At 50.4% G+C, this 17,276-nt stretch overlaps 1 protein-coding gene across 4 annotated transcripts in view; it reads left to right on the forward strand.

Moving 5' to 3' along the window:
• The window catches only part of LOC102560360 (aldehyde dehydrogenase family 3 member B1), a 44,765-nt gene extending 30,062 nt beyond the window's left edge, over nucleotides 1-14,703 (forward strand). For all 4 annotated transcript variants that reach the window (XM_019498729.2, XM_019498730.2, XM_014607361.3 and 1 more), the window contains 9 exons: nucleotides 309-471; nucleotides 9,690-9,800; nucleotides 9,908-10,028; nucleotides 10,152-10,237; nucleotides 10,602-10,683; nucleotides 11,075-11,461; nucleotides 11,689-11,852; nucleotides 12,464-12,563; nucleotides 13,360-14,703. In XM_019498729.2, the coding sequence (XP_019354274.1) occupies nucleotides 309-471; nucleotides 9,690-9,800; nucleotides 9,908-10,028; nucleotides 10,152-10,237; nucleotides 10,602-10,683; nucleotides 11,075-11,461; nucleotides 11,689-11,852; nucleotides 12,464-12,563; nucleotides 13,360-13,553 (1,408 nt within the window). In that variant the 3' untranslated portion in view covers nucleotides 13,554-14,703. The remainder of the gene's footprint in view (nucleotides 1-308; nucleotides 472-9,689; nucleotides 9,801-9,907; nucleotides 10,029-10,151; nucleotides 10,238-10,601; nucleotides 10,684-11,074; nucleotides 11,462-11,688; nucleotides 11,853-12,463; nucleotides 12,564-13,359) is intronic.
• Nucleotides 14,704-17,276: the final 2,573 nt, after the last annotated feature.

A 17,276-nucleotide genomic window follows, 5' to 3' on the forward strand; every position in this document is an offset into this window, starting at 1 on the left:
AGAGGGACTTGTCAGGCAGAGTAGCCTATGGCAAGGCATCCTACCTGCCAAACCATGGCACATACCAGGCAGAAGATTCTTGGGACATGAGGCTGCTTGGAGAAACACTGAAGGTTTGCTTTGGAGTGAGGAGAAGAGGCTGTGGCGATTGGGGGTGGTAGCTATAGGACATGAGGGTCACGGAAGGGACTGTGGGGTCAAAGCTGTGATGGGTGTGAGAGGCATTGAGCAGGGCAGGTAGAGATGGGATGGGTGTCAAGGGCTGTGGGACCTGCCAACACAGGCTGACCTGCTCTTTCATTCCTCAGCACGAACCCTTATGCAGGGTTGATGAACCGCCTACGTGCTTCCTGGCTCGCAGGGAAGACACGCCCCATGGAGTATCGGGTCTCTCAGCTGGAGGCGCTGAGCCGGTTTTTGGATGAGAAGAAGCAGTCCATCCTGGATGCCTTAGCTGCAGACATGCGCAAGGTGAGGGGGCCTCTCTGCAGGGTGCAGCATGCTGGGATCTCCTCTACAGCACAAGTGCAGGGGGCTCTTGGGTCTAGTTTCTTCTATGCTTGGTCCCATTCCCAGAAGTATCTACCATCCATACCATGCAGTCACGTGTTTCATTTCCTCTTATCCTTTATGGAGGTGTGGATGGGATACTGTGTTTTCAGGCCTGGGGCATTTTTTAGTTGGGTGTTGTACCCATGTCCACCCTTTTTTGAGTTTCTGTCCATCAAGACAGGTCAGAGCAGGGCACCTGGCCAAAAGAAAGTAAGGTAGGGAGAAGACCGGTCCCTGATGGAGTAAAATCTGCAGCCTGGCACCATCTCTGAAGAAGTGCTGTTCCCTCCACAGAAGAGCTGTTATTCTAGGAGCAGAAAACCCTGCAGGGTCAGGCAAGCAAAGCTGTGAATCACTTGTCAGCATTTCTTTTGCGATGAACTTGTTCTTGATCTCCCTAATGTAACACCTGCCAAGAGGCGAATGACCTTCAGCTCATGTACAGACCTAAGCTTCCCCACTCCCCACCTTGGTGGCTCTGGAGTAGATCTTCTCAGTTATAAGGGAATGTCAAAGTAGCCTGGCCAGGCAGTACCTGACCAGGCAGTAAAGCCATCACACTTTAGGGGCTGTTACAGTCATAATGTAAGAGGAGACATGCACAGTAGGGAAAGAGATGGATAAGGGGGCAGAATGGATGGTTTGACACTCATGAAACAAACCCATTATTTATATCTGACAGACCTAGGAATGGAGGCCAAGTTCTTTTCTTATATCTAAAACTCTCCAATCACATGCTGCCCTCTGGCTGCCAACTCAAAGTCCTGAATGCTGTCACAGTATACTAACCACAATCCTCCGCTCACACCTTTGTAAAATCACATGCTTAGGGGCCACTGCTGTCGTTTGACTTCTGCAGCTTTTGTGGCAGAATCAGACCCAACATAGCAAGTGAATGCCCTAGGACAGAACGCTTTGGAGAAGTTTTCCTGTTAAGGTCAGCATCTTGTTAACTCTTGGGCCCACCTCTTTCCACAGCTTCCTGGCTTTTGGACAGACCTGTATGCATCAGATTTGCTTTCTCTTTGTTATTTACAAGCAAAGGTTAGAGAGTAAGGCCTTTTTCTTGTGGTGGTCCAGGATGCTGTGAAAATAAATCCCTTGTTGCATCTAGCCCAGCCTGGACATGCAGATGCACTGCCACCGATGTTCTTTTGTGGTTATGATAAATCCCCCCTCTCCACTTTCACAAAGAATGCCAGGTTCATGAATTTGTTCTTCATTAACAGAATGAGCAGGAGCCTGGGAGTTAATGGAACAATAAATAAGGGCCTCTGGTTCTTCTAGGGTCCTTGGACCAAACATATGTGTTAGCAAGTGTCTTAACTGTAAGAACTGCTGCTTTGCTGAGGGTGGCAGGTCACAGCCCTATTTTAGCATTAGAAAAGGGATGTAGCCCCTGTCATTGACCCACTGATTAACCCATTGGGTGTCTCTGCCAGGTTGTAAGGGTGACAGAGCAACCTGGGAGCTGGGTGCTAAAAAACCAATTGCCCATTAAAGCACTGGGAACTTTAAAGGAGCAGCACTAGCAGAGTGATAGGATCTTGTAGAGGCGAGTCTACTCACTGAGAGACTCCCCTAGAGGTGGAGGGAGCTAATGAGCAGCACCCATGCACCCTCTGGTTGGAGAGGGTTCCTTTGTTATGCTCCAGCCAGGGGATTATGCACTTCAGGGTGATCTATTTTTTGGAGCACTACCAACTTTGTAGTTCTATGGAAATAACTTGTCAGCAACCTGAGAAACTACTTTGGACTAGTTTTCAGAGGCCTCCAGAACAAAGATCTCTCTCAAATGTTCCACTCTTTCTCCTGTACTCTAAAAGTTAGATTCACAAATGCTCACTCTGTGGACAGATTTTTGGAATAAATGCATTGTTCCTCAATCATCCCTGTAACCCCAGTGTGAAAATAGAGGGGGACATGATTAGGAACAAAACGTGCCTTGTACAGTTTCACATTCCTTTCCATTCTGTTTAGGTGCCAAAGTACTAGTCCCACCCTAGTAAAGTCCATTTTTTCTCTTTATAGCCTCCTACTCATCTAAGAAAACAATGGACAAGGGAGGATATTTGGCAGGGAACCAGGTCAAATTTCTCTTGAGCAACACCATTTCAGTGACTCCATTCCTCAAGATCATCTAGTTCTTCCAGTATGATAGCCCCATTCTCCCCTGTAATGATTATGCTTCCTAACTTTGGGCTAAATCCCATTTCGTCTTTATGAGCTTAAATGACACTTAGGTAGTTGTGTAAGTGCAAATGTCATCACTTTTGTGACTTTTTCATTCCATTCTCACCTGTAGGAGAACACAATTGCCCAGGTATATATGGACCTGTCCAAAAGCAAAATGGCAAGGAGATCCTTTCACCTTTTAGCTCAATAGCCAGCGTACTCAGAGAACTTACAGTGCATGTGCCACAGACTCAAGGAGAGCATGCCCACACCACCTAACCATGATTCTGGATCCACCCATGGTAATACGTGGAGTATGGTCTAGCGCAGGGCTGTCCAAATTCTGGAGGCTAGGGATAGACATTACACATAAACTGGTTTAAGTGATCAGAAACTTATTTAAACCTGTAACAGAACAGACATTCAGTGCACATAAACCAGTTTGAAAATGGCCAAAACCGGTTTGAGATAAACCTGGTTGAATGTAGTATCAGATTTAACTGATTTGGCTCAAACTGGTTTATGCAATGTCTGTCCCAGACCCTTTGCTGGTTTAAGTTAAACCAGACTCCCCCAGCATCCTGGCATTCTGTCTGGGCAGCTCTGCTCTGTGCTCCAGTGAGCTGGGCTGGCCCCTCCCCTCTGCTGTCTAGCTAGAGCAGGGGCAGGGTGTGGCCAGAAGCTGGCCTGCCATGGCCCCTGAGGCAAATTTCTCCCTCTGTCACCTCTCCACCCCCCTCTGCTGGCAAACCATGGGAACCACAGCTGGGGTTTGCCACCCCCTGCCCCACCTCCATGGCTTGCCTGCAGCCAGGCAGGGATGGAGTTAATTCCTCCCTCTGTCCCCTCTCCTCTGGAACTCCTGGTGGATTGGCTGAAGTCTCTGCAGCTTGCCTGCAGCCAGGCACGGAGGGGATTAATTTCACAGCCTGGCCTGGGAGGATGGTGGGGGGGGAGCAGGGAGAGAGGCAAGCTAGGCCCCTGTGTGGAGAACCAAGGCACCTGTGAGCCCAGAGCTAAGACCTGCAGGACCAGACTGAGAGGTGGGAAGTGTTGGCAAGGTCCTGAGAATCATCACACATGTCAGAGATGTAGTTAAGTAAAGTTGCAAAAAGCTTCACCAAAAAATGCAGAGAGCTACATTTACATTATAAAGCAGAAGGTGTAAAAGGTGGCAATACCTAAACAAAGCTTTTATGAATGCCTGGCTGTAAGGAGACACTCTGCCCTCAGGATTAGTAAAACTAATTCTTGTCTTCCTGGTTTACATTTTAAGTTAGACTAAATTGTGTATGCTGTGTTTTACTGGGCTGTATCTTAGCTTAGAGGAAGATTTTTGGTAGTTCCCTGTTGTATGCTTTGCAAATTGCTGTGCTCAATATGTGCTTGCTTCAGAGAAAGGACTTTTTCCCCATCCCCACTCCTCAGTCTGGCAGCAGCTGCCCTCCACCCCTTCCCTGCTGGTGGTTGGCATCCAGTGTGTTGTGCTAGCCCTTGCTGGTGTCTGGCAGGGAGGGGTGAGAGCCTTGGAGGGTGTCTTTCTTCCCTCCCCTTTGGCAGTGGTCGGCAGGCATGCTCTAGCACCCCTCTGACTTTTAGTTTGAACCACTGCAGGCATGTGGCTGCATTTCCTGGTTTAACAGAGAATGTCTGTCCAGTTATTAATCAGTTTAAGCTGCACAACTTAGACTAACTTGCAAAGAGTGAATCAATTCAGATTCAGGTTTTTTGAATATCTGTCTCTAAGTGGCTGCAAGACACATATCTTGCAAACCACACTGATGGGGGCCACATGCTGCACAGGCTGCACCAACTTCTTTATCAACATCTTCTTTTTAACATCTTTATCAATGACGTAGACATTGGTGTCAGAAGCGTACTGGCTAAGTTCGCCAGTAACACTAAACTTTGGGGCGTAGCGTCCACACTTTAGGACAGGCTAGTGATCCAAACTGATTTAGATAAGCTTAGTAAGTGGGCGGACCCAAACCTGATGACGTTCAATATTGAGAAATGTAAGGTACTCCACCTTGGGAAACCCCCCCCCCCGCAGCATGCTTATAGGCTCGTCAGTGCTACACTTGTTAGTACCATGGCTGAAAGAGACTTGAGGGTCATGACTGACCACAAGATGAACATGAGCCACTAATGCGATGTCGCAGCTGGCAAAACAAACAAAACTCTGGCTTGCATCCATAGATGCTTCTCAAGTAAATCTCTGGATGTCATCCTCCCACTGTATTTGGCCTTGGTGAGGCCGTAGCTGGAGTACTGCATCCAGTTCTGGGCTCCACAATTCAAGAAGGATGTGGAGAAGCTTGAGAGAGTCCAGAGGAGAGCCACGCGCATGATCAGAGGGCAAGAGAATAGGCATTACGAAGAGAGGCTGAGAGCCGTGGGACTCTTCAGCCTGGAAAAGCGCAGGCTCAGGGGGGACCTGGTGGCTGCATATAAGTACATAAGGGGTGTGCATCAGGATGTGGGAGAATGTCTGTTCACTAGAGCACCCCAAGGAAAAACAAGGACCAATGGTCATAAACTCCTCCAAGACTGTTTTAGGCTGGACATAAGGAAAAATGTCTTTACTGTCCGAGCCCCCAAGACCTGGAACAGGCTCCTTCCAGAAGTGGTGCAGGCACCTACTCTGGATTCAGGAAATGTTTGGATGCTTATCTTGCTGGGATCCTTTGACCCCAGCTGACTTCCTGCCTCTGGGGCAGGGGGCTGGACTTGATGATCTTTGAGGTCCCTTCCAGCCCTAACGTCTATGAAATCTATGAAACATAAGCCACAAGCCCTCCATGGCATACACTGCCTGGGTACCCCCTCATAGCATTGTGTGTGTGCACGTTCCCTGGCTGCACTGCATGCCTGGGTGTCCTGGCCTTAACCTCAGCTCCTTGCAGATGGGCTCCCTTGCTGCATCGCTGTAGGCTCTTCTGGCACCACAGGCTGCCATGCACCACCCCTCCCTATCGGGGGGGCAGGACCAGGAAGTGGAAGTCAGAGGGCGAGCCAGGAGACCCTGGCTGCTGCTGCCATGGAAGGCACGTGTGGGAAATGGTGCCTGGGTAGGAGCCTGGGGACCACAAATTAGCCATTCATAGGCTACATGCACAAGTAGCTAGAGCACTGTGCTAGGAAGTAGGAGATGCAGGTGCAGATGCAAGTGCCCTAACTACTACATCATTAAATTAAAAGGTAAGAGGAGCCTCATCTGGCATCAAGCAAGCAGTACTCATCTTTTTTTCTATGATTGTAGCTTCAGAACTTTCATAGTGTTCTGTGAGTACCCAAGCAATCTCTTCTACCTACAGCCTACTGAGCATGCTGAGAAGGGAAGTGCAGGTCCATCTTATCTACCCCTAGCTAGACACCCGGTTGTTGTATCAAAGGATACCAGGTTAGGCTGACATGATCTAACTTTGGTAAACCCAAGTTGTATTTAACCCATTTTCCATGTACATCCATGCCTTTCTTTTTCCTTCCACCTTTGTTTTAGCATCTTGCCTGCATGCTGTTGGACTTTCACAAGTGCTGACTTTAATATGACTTTAGGAAAGGTTTCCCAAACTGAATGAAACTCACATTTAAACTCTTCTCTTCCCCCCACCACCTCACCCCTGGCTAGGGGCTGAATGACAAGCAGGTATACTATCATAGTAGTTCTCAACCTTTTTAGATTCCAAGCAGCCCTCTATATTTTTTTTTAAACTTGGTATCACACAGTTGAGAATTACTTGTGTTATTTCAGCTTCTCTCAATGGTTCACAACTGGAGTAATGCTGCCATAGCCAGGTGGAACTACCCTGTGCACCAAATACAGCACCCCTGAATGCCATGGCAACCCCATTTGAGAACCATCATACTATCAGTATGGACACAGTCTTTTTGCTATAATGGGAGAACAGGATATTAGCTTGTGATGGCGCGTGGTACCTGAAGTCTATATATATATATATGCATATATATATTTATTTAAATTAAAGCTTATATCCAAACCCCAGATTGTAACACATGAAACCCCACCCTCTAATTAGGCAAAGGACAGGCAGGTAAACCCAAAACATCTTATTGAATTCCTTTATTAGTACCAACACTCACACACTAATCCTCTAAGTACAGAAAAACAAATCAGTGACACACATACCAGACTCACAAAATATTACTCACTGCCCCTAGGGACAGCCCTGTGGGGTGTTTCTCTCCTATTTTCCTTTGATCCTTTTTCTAGTTGTCAACTCTTTGCTTTGTCTCCCCTTGTGTTGTTACCAAGTTTGGGCACCTTTGTCAGAATAGAACAGGCTCAAGGTTTCCTCTCACCTGTCTGTTGCAACTGTGTTGAACTCTGGGGAACCTAGATGCCTCCATTCTTAGACAGTGAAGAAGCAGCTCAAAACAGTTCTCTGGTGGTCCTTGGGAGACCACATAGTTATACAAACCTACCCTTCAGTAATAGTGGAGTTCCTGAAAAGGAAGTTTTCTCTCCACTTCTGTCATCTGGTCTAGCACTGACTTGCCAGTACTTAACTTTTCTAGCAACCTTCCTCATTTACAGACTTCCTGGTCACTGTAGCAGAGTTAAAAAAAAATCACGGACACTTGAGCTTTTTGTTTATCTATTTGTTTCAGGGTCTTCTGGGAAATCATTATGCAAAACCTACAGGAGGTGTTATAGTTCACTAGCTGTCCTCCACATAACTAGAGCTGCAGCAGGGGGTGCACGTGGGTACATGTGCACCCCTGAGCATGGCAGTGCACCCCCTACAAAAAGGCGCCACTGACATTGTTGGTGGTGCCTTTAGGCAATTGCCACTCGCCACCCCCGCCACAGCCGACACTGGCGGCGGCATCTGCAGGCAGTCAGTGATCACTGCTGGCCACTGCCAATACTGCCAGCAGCATCTGTGGGTGGTCGCTGACCCCTGGTCAGCGCTCGCCACCCTCCCTCCCCCACCACTGACAGCGCTAGCGGTGTCTGCAGGAGCTCCCGCTTATCACTGCCACGCTCCTGCTGCCGCGCTCCTGCTGCTGCCATGCCCCCCCCGCTGGGGGCACATGTCGTTCATGACCTGGAGCATTCACTTTAGATAGTGTTAATTTCCTGTGATGAGTATTCAGGCTCTGTTTAAGTGGTCAGGTGGCTCAGGCCTTGCTAATTGACTCTCAGCTTTCTTCAACAGCACTGAAGAGTTTTACAATATTATCCAGCAGACAGAGGCTTGAAGATCTTAAAACCCAGAGGCTGTCTCATGGATAGTGGTGCCTGTATTTAGCAGGTGCCTCAATACAGAAAATGGCATTTGTCTGGGCAGACAGAATAGGATTATTGCTCTGTTAGATATCTGATGAGCATGCCTAGCAATGACTTCAAAAGGAATATACATGATATCAAAATTGGTTGTACATGATCCAGATTTACAGGCCAAGTTTTGAATTTCATCCCGATATGCCTCTTCTATGTGAAGATAGCAAATATGGAGTTGTGAAAGCCTAAATCTTTAAGTAGACTGTAAAAAGATTTTTCTCAGCTTTTGGGGGAAAAATCAGCTTTCGAGCAAAGCCACGCATGAAGCCTGTCAACCCAAAGGTTTTTTCTCTTCAGATCATAAGTGTAGGCATAGTAAACAGGTAACAAGCTTGTATAGCAAGCTACTCTGCGCTATGTTCAGTAAACACTGGCATATGTGAATAAGAAGAACAAAGGGATACATTTTATTGTGGAGCTGTAGGCAATCTCTGCAGACCCTTGGTCTGTTTCTCTAACCAATTAGTATAACTGAAGGACCATCTCCCAATTCCCAACTTCTTTAATCTTCTAAGTAATGGAGTGTCTCTAATTTACAACTTTTAACACTGCAACACTTTAAACAGTGGTTCTCAACCTTTTTAGATTCAAGGCACCCTGCATTAAACTCAGGGCATCTCTTCTTAGTCTCAAGACACCCCTCAGAAAATGCCAGCTCTTCGTTTTCACTCATTTTTTGACTACAGAAAATACTAGAGCAGTGGTCACCAACCTGGAGATCCCAATCTAAAGGTAGATCATGGAGCCTCTTTTGGTAGATCCTTGGCTAGTGTGGGGACAGCTGGGTGTGCGCACATATGCACACCTGCTGCCCCCCACCCTAGTAGGTAAATCTGTGGGGGAGGGAAGAGGTGGGGGCCAGATTAAAGCCCCCGTGGTGAGCGTCTGACTGTGTGGCCCAGCCAGGAGCAGGGGAAGGTAAGTGGGGCCCCAGCCCAGCCAGGTGGTGGGAGGATTGGAGCCTGGGGGCACTACTCCAGGGCCACAGGGGGCTCCCTTCCCATCTCTATGGGGGCGGAGGTGGCAGAGGCTGCTGCCACTGTGCCTTGAGTCCCCCTGCAGCTGGACATGTGCAGGCATGGCTCAACTCAGCAGCAGAGACTCATGTGGGGGCAGCTGCAGCCCAGCCAGGTCTGGGAAGATCTGATTGTCCAGGGGCGTGTTGGGGGGGAGGGGCTCCCGCTGCTGGGCACAGCCCAGCGGAGACCCTGACGCCCCTGTGCCTCATTTTGGGAAACTGGTGCATGTGGAATGCAGAGTAAGGCAGAGTGTTCTTCAAAACTGGGCTCCCAGGCAAGGCATGGAGTCTGCCTGCATATGCCTTGGTGCCCACAGTGAGCCCTCCACTCTTCTAGGAGTTCAGGCTTTAGGATGCTGCTGTGTGTGTAGTGGAGAGTCAGTGTTAGTGAGGAGCCAGCAGCCTCTAGATTAGCACAGCACTGGCTGAGACAAAGCAAGGTGACCATCAGTCTTGAGGACAGTACTGTGGTTGCCTGCTCGTAGAGTGCCTCCCCCAGCTACCCCAAGCTGTCTGTATCTGTGCCATCCTGGTGCACCAGGGTCTGTGGGGATTGCTGAGTGGAGCTGAGTCACTCTTAGGGGTGGGAGAGGTGCCCACAGCAGGGTTGGTGCCAACACTGCTTTGTGCCCGCAGCCACCCTTTGAAGGAGAGTTCGCTGAGATTCTCCTGGTCAGGAACGAGGTCAACTATGCAATCAACAACTTGTCCACCTGGATGAAAGATGAGAACGTGGAGAAAAACCTGGTAAGGGAGGGTGTATCCCTGCTGCTGAGCTGGCAGGAGGTGGGGGGACATGCCTAGGGGTAAGTTAGAAGACTGCTCCTGACATTGTGGCTTTTTCCTTACCTCAGGTGGTTCAGCTGGACTCAGTCTTCATCCGCAAGGACCCCTATGGGGTGGCACTAATCATTGCGCCCTGGAACTACCCAATCCACCTGCTCCTGCTGCCAATGATTGGGGCCATTGCTGCTGGTGAGTCAGGTGCTGAGCCCAGCAAGGAACCACTTCCCCAGTGATGGGTTAGGGTGCTGGGATCCAGGTGATGGTGCAATGTCTCTAAGCTACACAGTGACATCTTGCCTGGCCTCTCCCCAGGTAACTGTGTCATCATCAAACCCTCTGAGATCAGCAAAAACTCCGAGGCACTCATATCTGAGATGCTGCCCAACTACCTGGACAAGGTAAGGAGCTGTGCCTTACCTAGGCATCCATGTCCTGATCTGAACCCCTTCCTCATATATCCTGAGCTACTCCTGCAAAACCATGCCTATTCCACTTCCTCCAGCATCCTACTCACCATATGCTCTCTTCCCTGAATGTTCGGCCAGTCCTTATATCTCCAACAATATGTCCTCTGCTCTACACCCCTTGCTGGCTCCCAACCATGCCTACCATATCTTCCCTCCCCATAGGACCAGATGTATCATGCCATGTTACTGTACCCACACTTACCCAGTTACCCTGCTATGACTTGTAAGGAGGGCAAGACGGGCAGAAGGGTGTGGGATAAAGTGGGAACCCACTATGCCCCCTCTTCCCTTGCAGGACTGTTTCGCTGTGGTGACTGCTGGTGTGGAGGAGACTACAAAGCTGCTGGAGAACAAGTTTGACTACATCTTTTTCACTGGTATGACGCAAATAATCCCACATCCCCTACCCCAAAGACGCCTTCACTTCCACTCCAAAAGGGGCATCATTCAGACTTTCTGCACCCCTGCTCCCAGTCCAAGCAGCACAGGGACAAAGCCTGGGTCATGAAGCCAGTGCCCTCATTGCTGCTCTGACTGACCAAAAGGGGTTGCACCAAGAGAGGGAAGCTCAGCTGGATGACAGAGATGAAGGGATGACTTCAGGGACATTGTGTAGAGAAGAGACTGGAGCTCTAGGCAGATACAGAGTCCTTCTTACTCCTGGAAGAGACTGCAATTACCTGTGTCTTATACTAGTCCCAGTCCCCAAGCCCCCTGTCAGGCTACTAGCAGGATCTCTATCCTCATGCATTTCCTCCTCCCCTACAGGCAGCCCCAGAGTGGGCAAGATCATCATGAAAGCTGCAGCCACGCACCTGACACCAGTGACTCTGGAGCTGGGGGGCAAGAATCCCTGCTATGTGGCTGACCAGTGTAACCTGCAGAATGTGGCCAACCGAATAGTTTGGGGGCGCTTCTTCAATGCAGGGCAGTCCTGCATTGCACCTGACTATGTGCTGTGCACCCTGGAGACACAGGAAAAGTTACTGCCTGTCCTGCGCCACGCCATCAATGACTTCTATGGGGCTGAGCCCAAGGAGTCACCTGACTATGCTCGCATTATCAATGACAAGCAGTTCCAGCGCTTGCAGGCCTTGATGAATGGTGGACGTGTGGCCATCGGGGGGCAGACAGATGCAAAGGAGCGGTACATCGGTGAGGGACCCTAGATTGGGGACACAGGCTTTTGGGGAGTGCTCAGGTCTGACTGACAGGGGATCTCCTATATTGAGGAGGTAGGCAGAGCAGAGGCACCCCCATGTAAGAGGTCTGGGGTAACTGGGGAGAAAAGAACAGGGGAGCTACAGTCCCAGGGCAGGGCCATGATGCGAAGGACACTGCATACCCCTGTGATCGTGGTGACCCCTTCCCTCCTTCTGCAGCCCCCACAGTGCTGGTGGATGTGTCAACATCAGCACCCATCATGCAGGAGGAGATATTTGGGCCCATCTTGCCTATTGTCACCGTGGCCAACTTGGAGGAAGCCATTGACTTCATCAATGCCCGGGAACGACCGCTGTCCCTATATGCCTTCTGTGATAACAAGGTATGGAGCAGGGGTTGAATGCAGAAGAGGGCAGGGCAAGTGTATAGAGTCAGTTCTCATCCTGGATAACATCTTACTGCAGGGCCCAGGGCTCATGCCATCACTGGCTTTTCACCCTTTCTCGCCAGGTGCAGGAAAGGCAGCATAGGCAGGTGACCCAGCCCTGGGGTTCATCTCCATAGGAGAGCAGCTCCACTTTAACTCACGATGGAGACTGACCACCTGGCAGCAGGGCAACCCTCTGTGTATTCTTTGGCCAGTCTAGGAGTAGCTCCTTTGAGTGTCATTTTGGTCAGCTGCCCTGGAAGCCTTCAGGGTTGGGAGCATAGTCCTGCCCTCTTACCTCCCCTCTGGGCATTATGTACATGCTGGTATCCAGCAGACACTACTCTGATGCTCACAGTTCCTGGGCTGTGCCTGCTCAGCACTCCATGCCAGGATTTATACCAGTCAGATTGCACTGGCTAAGCACAGATTTAGGTGGCAACAGAATGGCTCTTGGTCATGAGGAGGTGCAGGTGTAGGAGAGGGGTTAGGGGTATAAACTGCAGCTATAGGTTTGGGGTGGGGGCTGAACTGGGGGTCCCTCATGTGCTTTGTTTCTCTGGCAGGCGATACACCAGCTGCTGGACCGGACGAGCAGCGGTGGTTTTTGTGGCAATGACACCCTGCTGCACGTTTCACTGGTTTCATTGCCCTTTGGTGGGATTGGTATGTTTGGGCCCCCTTGCCCATATCGCCAGTGCTTGTTTTTATTTATCCCTGACCCATTGCTTCAGTCTAGGGCTGATCCTCTTTCACTCCTCTTTTCCTGTCGAAGGCCCAGCAGCAGACTAAGCCTGAGAGACCACCCCCACATGAGGGTGCGTTCTGGGGGCTGGAGGGTCAATGCCCTGTGGTACTAGAGCATAATGCTCGGTGAGAGGGCTGTAGACTATCGGAGTCTAGATCTAACCTGCTTTGGCCATTGTTGCCCTGAGTGACAGAGAGGTCTGGCTCTGCATATCCACATGTTGAACCCACTCATGGGATGGTGACATACACTGGGCCAGGTAGCTGAGAGCATGGTGTGATGTGGCTATTGGGATTGCATGGAAGCTGGATTTGCTAATCAGCTGAAACACACAGCGGGGGCAGGGGGCAAGGCTTAGGTGCTGAAGACCAAGCCAGACTTCCCTCAGAGCCTTTCCAAGCGAACTGTCTGATCCAACAAGTTCCAAGTCATCCCTGCCTCTCAGCTGTCTTGGAGCACTTCCCTTGGTGTTCCTGTCTGTGTCCCAGCCTTGGTAGCCCTAGTCCCAACCCTGTGACTCTTTCTCCTCTCCTGGGAGACATGTCATTCTTTGCCTTCTGTGACCAAAGGGAGGCTTTAACTCCTTCTCACCCAGTAGGTAGGATAACAAAGTGGTTGGGCATACTGAGTCACGCCTATTGTACAGAAAGATGACAGAACTACATATTCTACCGTGTCCTTGGGGCAGTATCTGAGTCAGGCTTTGTGTTGCAGGGAACAGCGGGATGGGAAAATACCATGGCAAGTTCAGCTTCGACACCTTCACTCACCACCGTGCCAGCCTCCTACGTAACGCAGGCCTGGAGGCGATCAATCGGATCCGGTACCCACCCTACAGCGACCAAAAGATGGCGTTGCTGATCGCTGCCTTTGGGGTCAAGCGCAGGGGGGCCTGCACTCTGATGTGAGCATGGGAGCGGCTCAGCCCACCCCACCAAGCAGCACACACCTACCCACAGGCTCCCTGGCTACATAGGTTGAGGGAAGGGGCTCCTGTAATGAGCCACACTAACAAGAAGCTCTGGACTCCTCCTTCACAGAAACTCAGCTCCCTCTGTCCTTACTCTTTGGAGAAGGGGGGAAACAAATCTTCTCTCTTCCAGGCCCCATCCTTTCCTGAAAGCTCCTGCCCCTCCCACCCCACCTGGATCCTGCCCCATCTCCAGCTGCTCAGGCCAGCAGGACAGGAATTTCCCTGACTCTCAGAACTGCCTCCCCACCCACTTCCCCCTGGAGTCTTGCCCCACTGGCTTGGTTGCTGGGAGTGGGCAGATCAGAAATGCCAAAGCACCTTCTCAAGGCATGTCCTTGTCTTGCAGAGACAATGAACCCATGACCCCCAGGGAGCTGTCCCAGGCCAGCATCCCACTGGCTGCTACAGCATGGCTCTTGGGAGGGCTCTGCATGTCCAAGGGGACAAATGATGCTGACCCCAATGTCCTGCTCTGAGACTAGCTGACCCAGGGGAGGGGGGCTGTTAGGAAGTTTGGGTCCCAATCTGCACCCTTCTCTCCCTGGTTGACTACACCCTTCTGGTAACTATGCCCCCTGCCTAGGGATCTACCTAAAGCTTGGCAAGAGAAAGGGATTTTTGTGGCCCACTCAAAGTGTACAGACTGATTTCCTGGCCTTTTCACAACAAACCTGCCCCTTGCTGCTGATTGGCCCAGAGTGGTTGATTGTCCATCATGATTCCCTCTCAGCCAATCAGCAGCAAAGGGTGGGCAGACACTATCTTGGCAGCTCTTCATGTGGGTGGCATCACCTCACTGGCAGACTGCGAGGATGGGCTTTAGTGGCTATGAAGACTGCTGGCTGCTCCCACTGGGGAGCCAGCATTTTATTTTTAGTAAGTTTTTTTTCTTGATTTCACAGACAGTGCTTGATTTCATGAAATCCACAAAATCGCAAACTAAGTAGGGTCCCTACCCATGCCAGGTTCTCTTCCTACTTCCACCACCATGTTCTACTTTAGGTACCATCTCTTCTCCTGCATCCTGCTCCATGCTCTGCCCTGTATGTTTTGCTTAAGTAAAGATTCTGCATTGAGTTCCCCTGTCTGGTCTCCCCCTGTGACTCTTTCACCCTCCAGACCTCAGCTCAGCTCAGCTGGCTGGAGTGGAGGCTCAGGAACTGGCACTGGTGATTGCATCCAAAGCTCCCAAGGTCAGGGCCTCTTCCTCTACCAGTTGTAATTAAGCAGCTTCTGGGAGAAGCAAAGAAGTGGGACCTGCAGTCAGTGCAAGGGAGCAGTGAAAGAACTGGTGAGGAGCTGTGTCTGGGATTGGGGACCACCAGCAGAGTGCAGGGATAGCAGAGGGGCTGTACATGGTGGTTACAAAGAGTGCTAGCAAGGCAGCAGACACTTGGGCTGGGACATAGGAGGCCAGTTCAAAACCTTCTCTGGACTCCACTGCCCCAAAAGAGTTCCTGTGTTTCCATTTTTCTTTTTAAATGGGTTTATTTAGTTGGCTCACTGAGATGCCCTTCTGAGAGAGGGTTCGGTACATACTGGCAAAATCATTCTCACATCTCTTGTGGTGCAAACCACAAGTTTCAACTGTTCCAAAACATGGCTGCTTGTCACACAAGTACATGTTTCTAGAAATGCAACTGCAAAGTTACCTTTCATAAGGTACCTTTACTGTAGCATAAAGATGTGACAGTGATGAGGCAGGGGCAGGGAGGATGTTGGTATCTAATACAAGCCAGGCTCCTTAGCTCACAGCTGCGTTGCACCTACCTGACTTTACCAGTAACACCAGCCTTCATTCTAGAGCCCAGTCTGGCCTCGTGCAAAGGGAGCACTATGCTGCCCGCATTACTTCCAGCAGCAGCTTGCTCAATGCTAATTTCAAGGCACTTGCCCTGAAGGGGTGCAGATGTCATTTGGTCTCCACTGTGGGACTGTGTGAGCCCACTTCTGATAAGAGAGCAGCATCAGCCAGCAAACAGCTCCGTATGACTGAGCCAGGGCTAGGCTCTCAGCTCCCAGACCCCTTCACATATACCCTCCCCCAACCATAAACACGCACATAGTCTCACCATTCCCCACTCAGCAACAGCCAACCTTTTACTGCCTTCTCAGTCACACACATAACTGTTGCCTTACCAATTCCTTCCACTCATCTGGTCATAACCACTCTCACTACCTTTGCTAGCAGCTGCCCAGTTACAAATCCCTTAATCTTATCCTCCCAGCCAGTCAGACATACCTGATATCGCCCATTTCTCAGTCAGTCTTAAACAACCCCCATATGCTAAATTCCCCACCTACCTAATATAAACAACTGGATTTACTGCATATATTATCCTGCCCAGTCTCAAAATCACCCCCAGTTGCCTCCCCTGATCTTCCTGCAACCCATTACAAACACCCCTAGTACTTCACCCACTTCCATCTGCCCAGTCACAAACAAGTTTCTTTTCTTTACTTATTCCCGCTGCCCAGTTATTAACCATCCTTTTGCCTCCCCAAGAACTCTGCTCCCCAATAACTGGCATTCTGCTGCAGGGTGCCCTTCTTCACACCAATTCACATGGACCCTGAACCTTCTCCCTTCCCTCACCCAGTAACAAACCCCACCATAGTTTACCTTCACCTCTGCCCACTGATAAACATTTTTATGATCACAGAACTCCTCAACTGGATTTACTACATCTGTTCCCCACCTATCTAGTCACATTCACCTTGGGTGTCCACCCATCCCTAATTGGGTGGGACAGTCGTGAAATCTGAACATCAGGTCTTGGTCCTGTGCTGAATGACTCCAGGACAGCACTTGTCCTGGAGCTCCAGTATTGTGCAGGGATCCGGGTTTTCCATTTGCTGCAGAAAAACGTGGGTTTCCCCTTGCAGGCTGAGGGGAGTGGGACATGGGTGCCATGTGTGCATGCACTCATCTGCACATGGCCGGGAATACAGCCAGGCAGCTATGGAGAGCAGCTCCCTACAGGTAAGTCTATGGGTGGGAGGGGCACGTGCCCCCCCAGATGTGTGTGTGGGGTAGGGGCAGATGCAGGCTGCCCACTGCAGGCTCAGGGCTCCCCACGTTGCTGCTCTCCCCTCCAGAGGCCCTGCCCCACCATGGCAAGGCACCCCCTGCCTGTCTGGAAGCAGTGGGGATGGTGGTGGCATGGAGTTGTGCCCCTCATGGCTGCTGGGTGGGCAGGGAGCACCTCACCATGACAGTGCCAGGCTCCCAGGGGAAGGGCTGTAGGGTGGGGAGCCCTAAACCCGCAGCGGGCAGCCTGCATCCTCTCACAGGCTCTGCTCCTGCCGTGCCACTGGGCGGGGTGGGAGGTGGGCATATGTTCTGCCTTTCCATTTTAAAAAGGTAGTCACCCTACAATCACCCCATTGCTTTCCTGATCCCCACTCAAATCAGTCAACCAGCCCATCCCTTCACACATCCCCCAAATAGTCCTGTTGTCTTTCCAGTCCCCTCAATATACCCCATGGCAAAGATTCACAAGACTTCACTTACCTCTCCATCAGTCACAAACACCCACATCCATCCTCCGACGGTCCAAACACAAACACACCCATCATCTCACCCATTGCCTCAGATCATTTACAAAAAGCATTTTGCCTTCCCATCTCTCCAGTCTAAAAAAAAAGTCATTCTCCC

The sequence above is a fragment of the Alligator mississippiensis genome, chromosome 2, assembly GCF_030867095.1.
Source record: "Alligator mississippiensis isolate rAllMis1 chromosome 2, rAllMis1, whole genome shotgun sequence".
NCBI lineage: Eukaryota > Metazoa > Chordata > Crocodylia > Alligatoridae > Alligator > Alligator mississippiensis.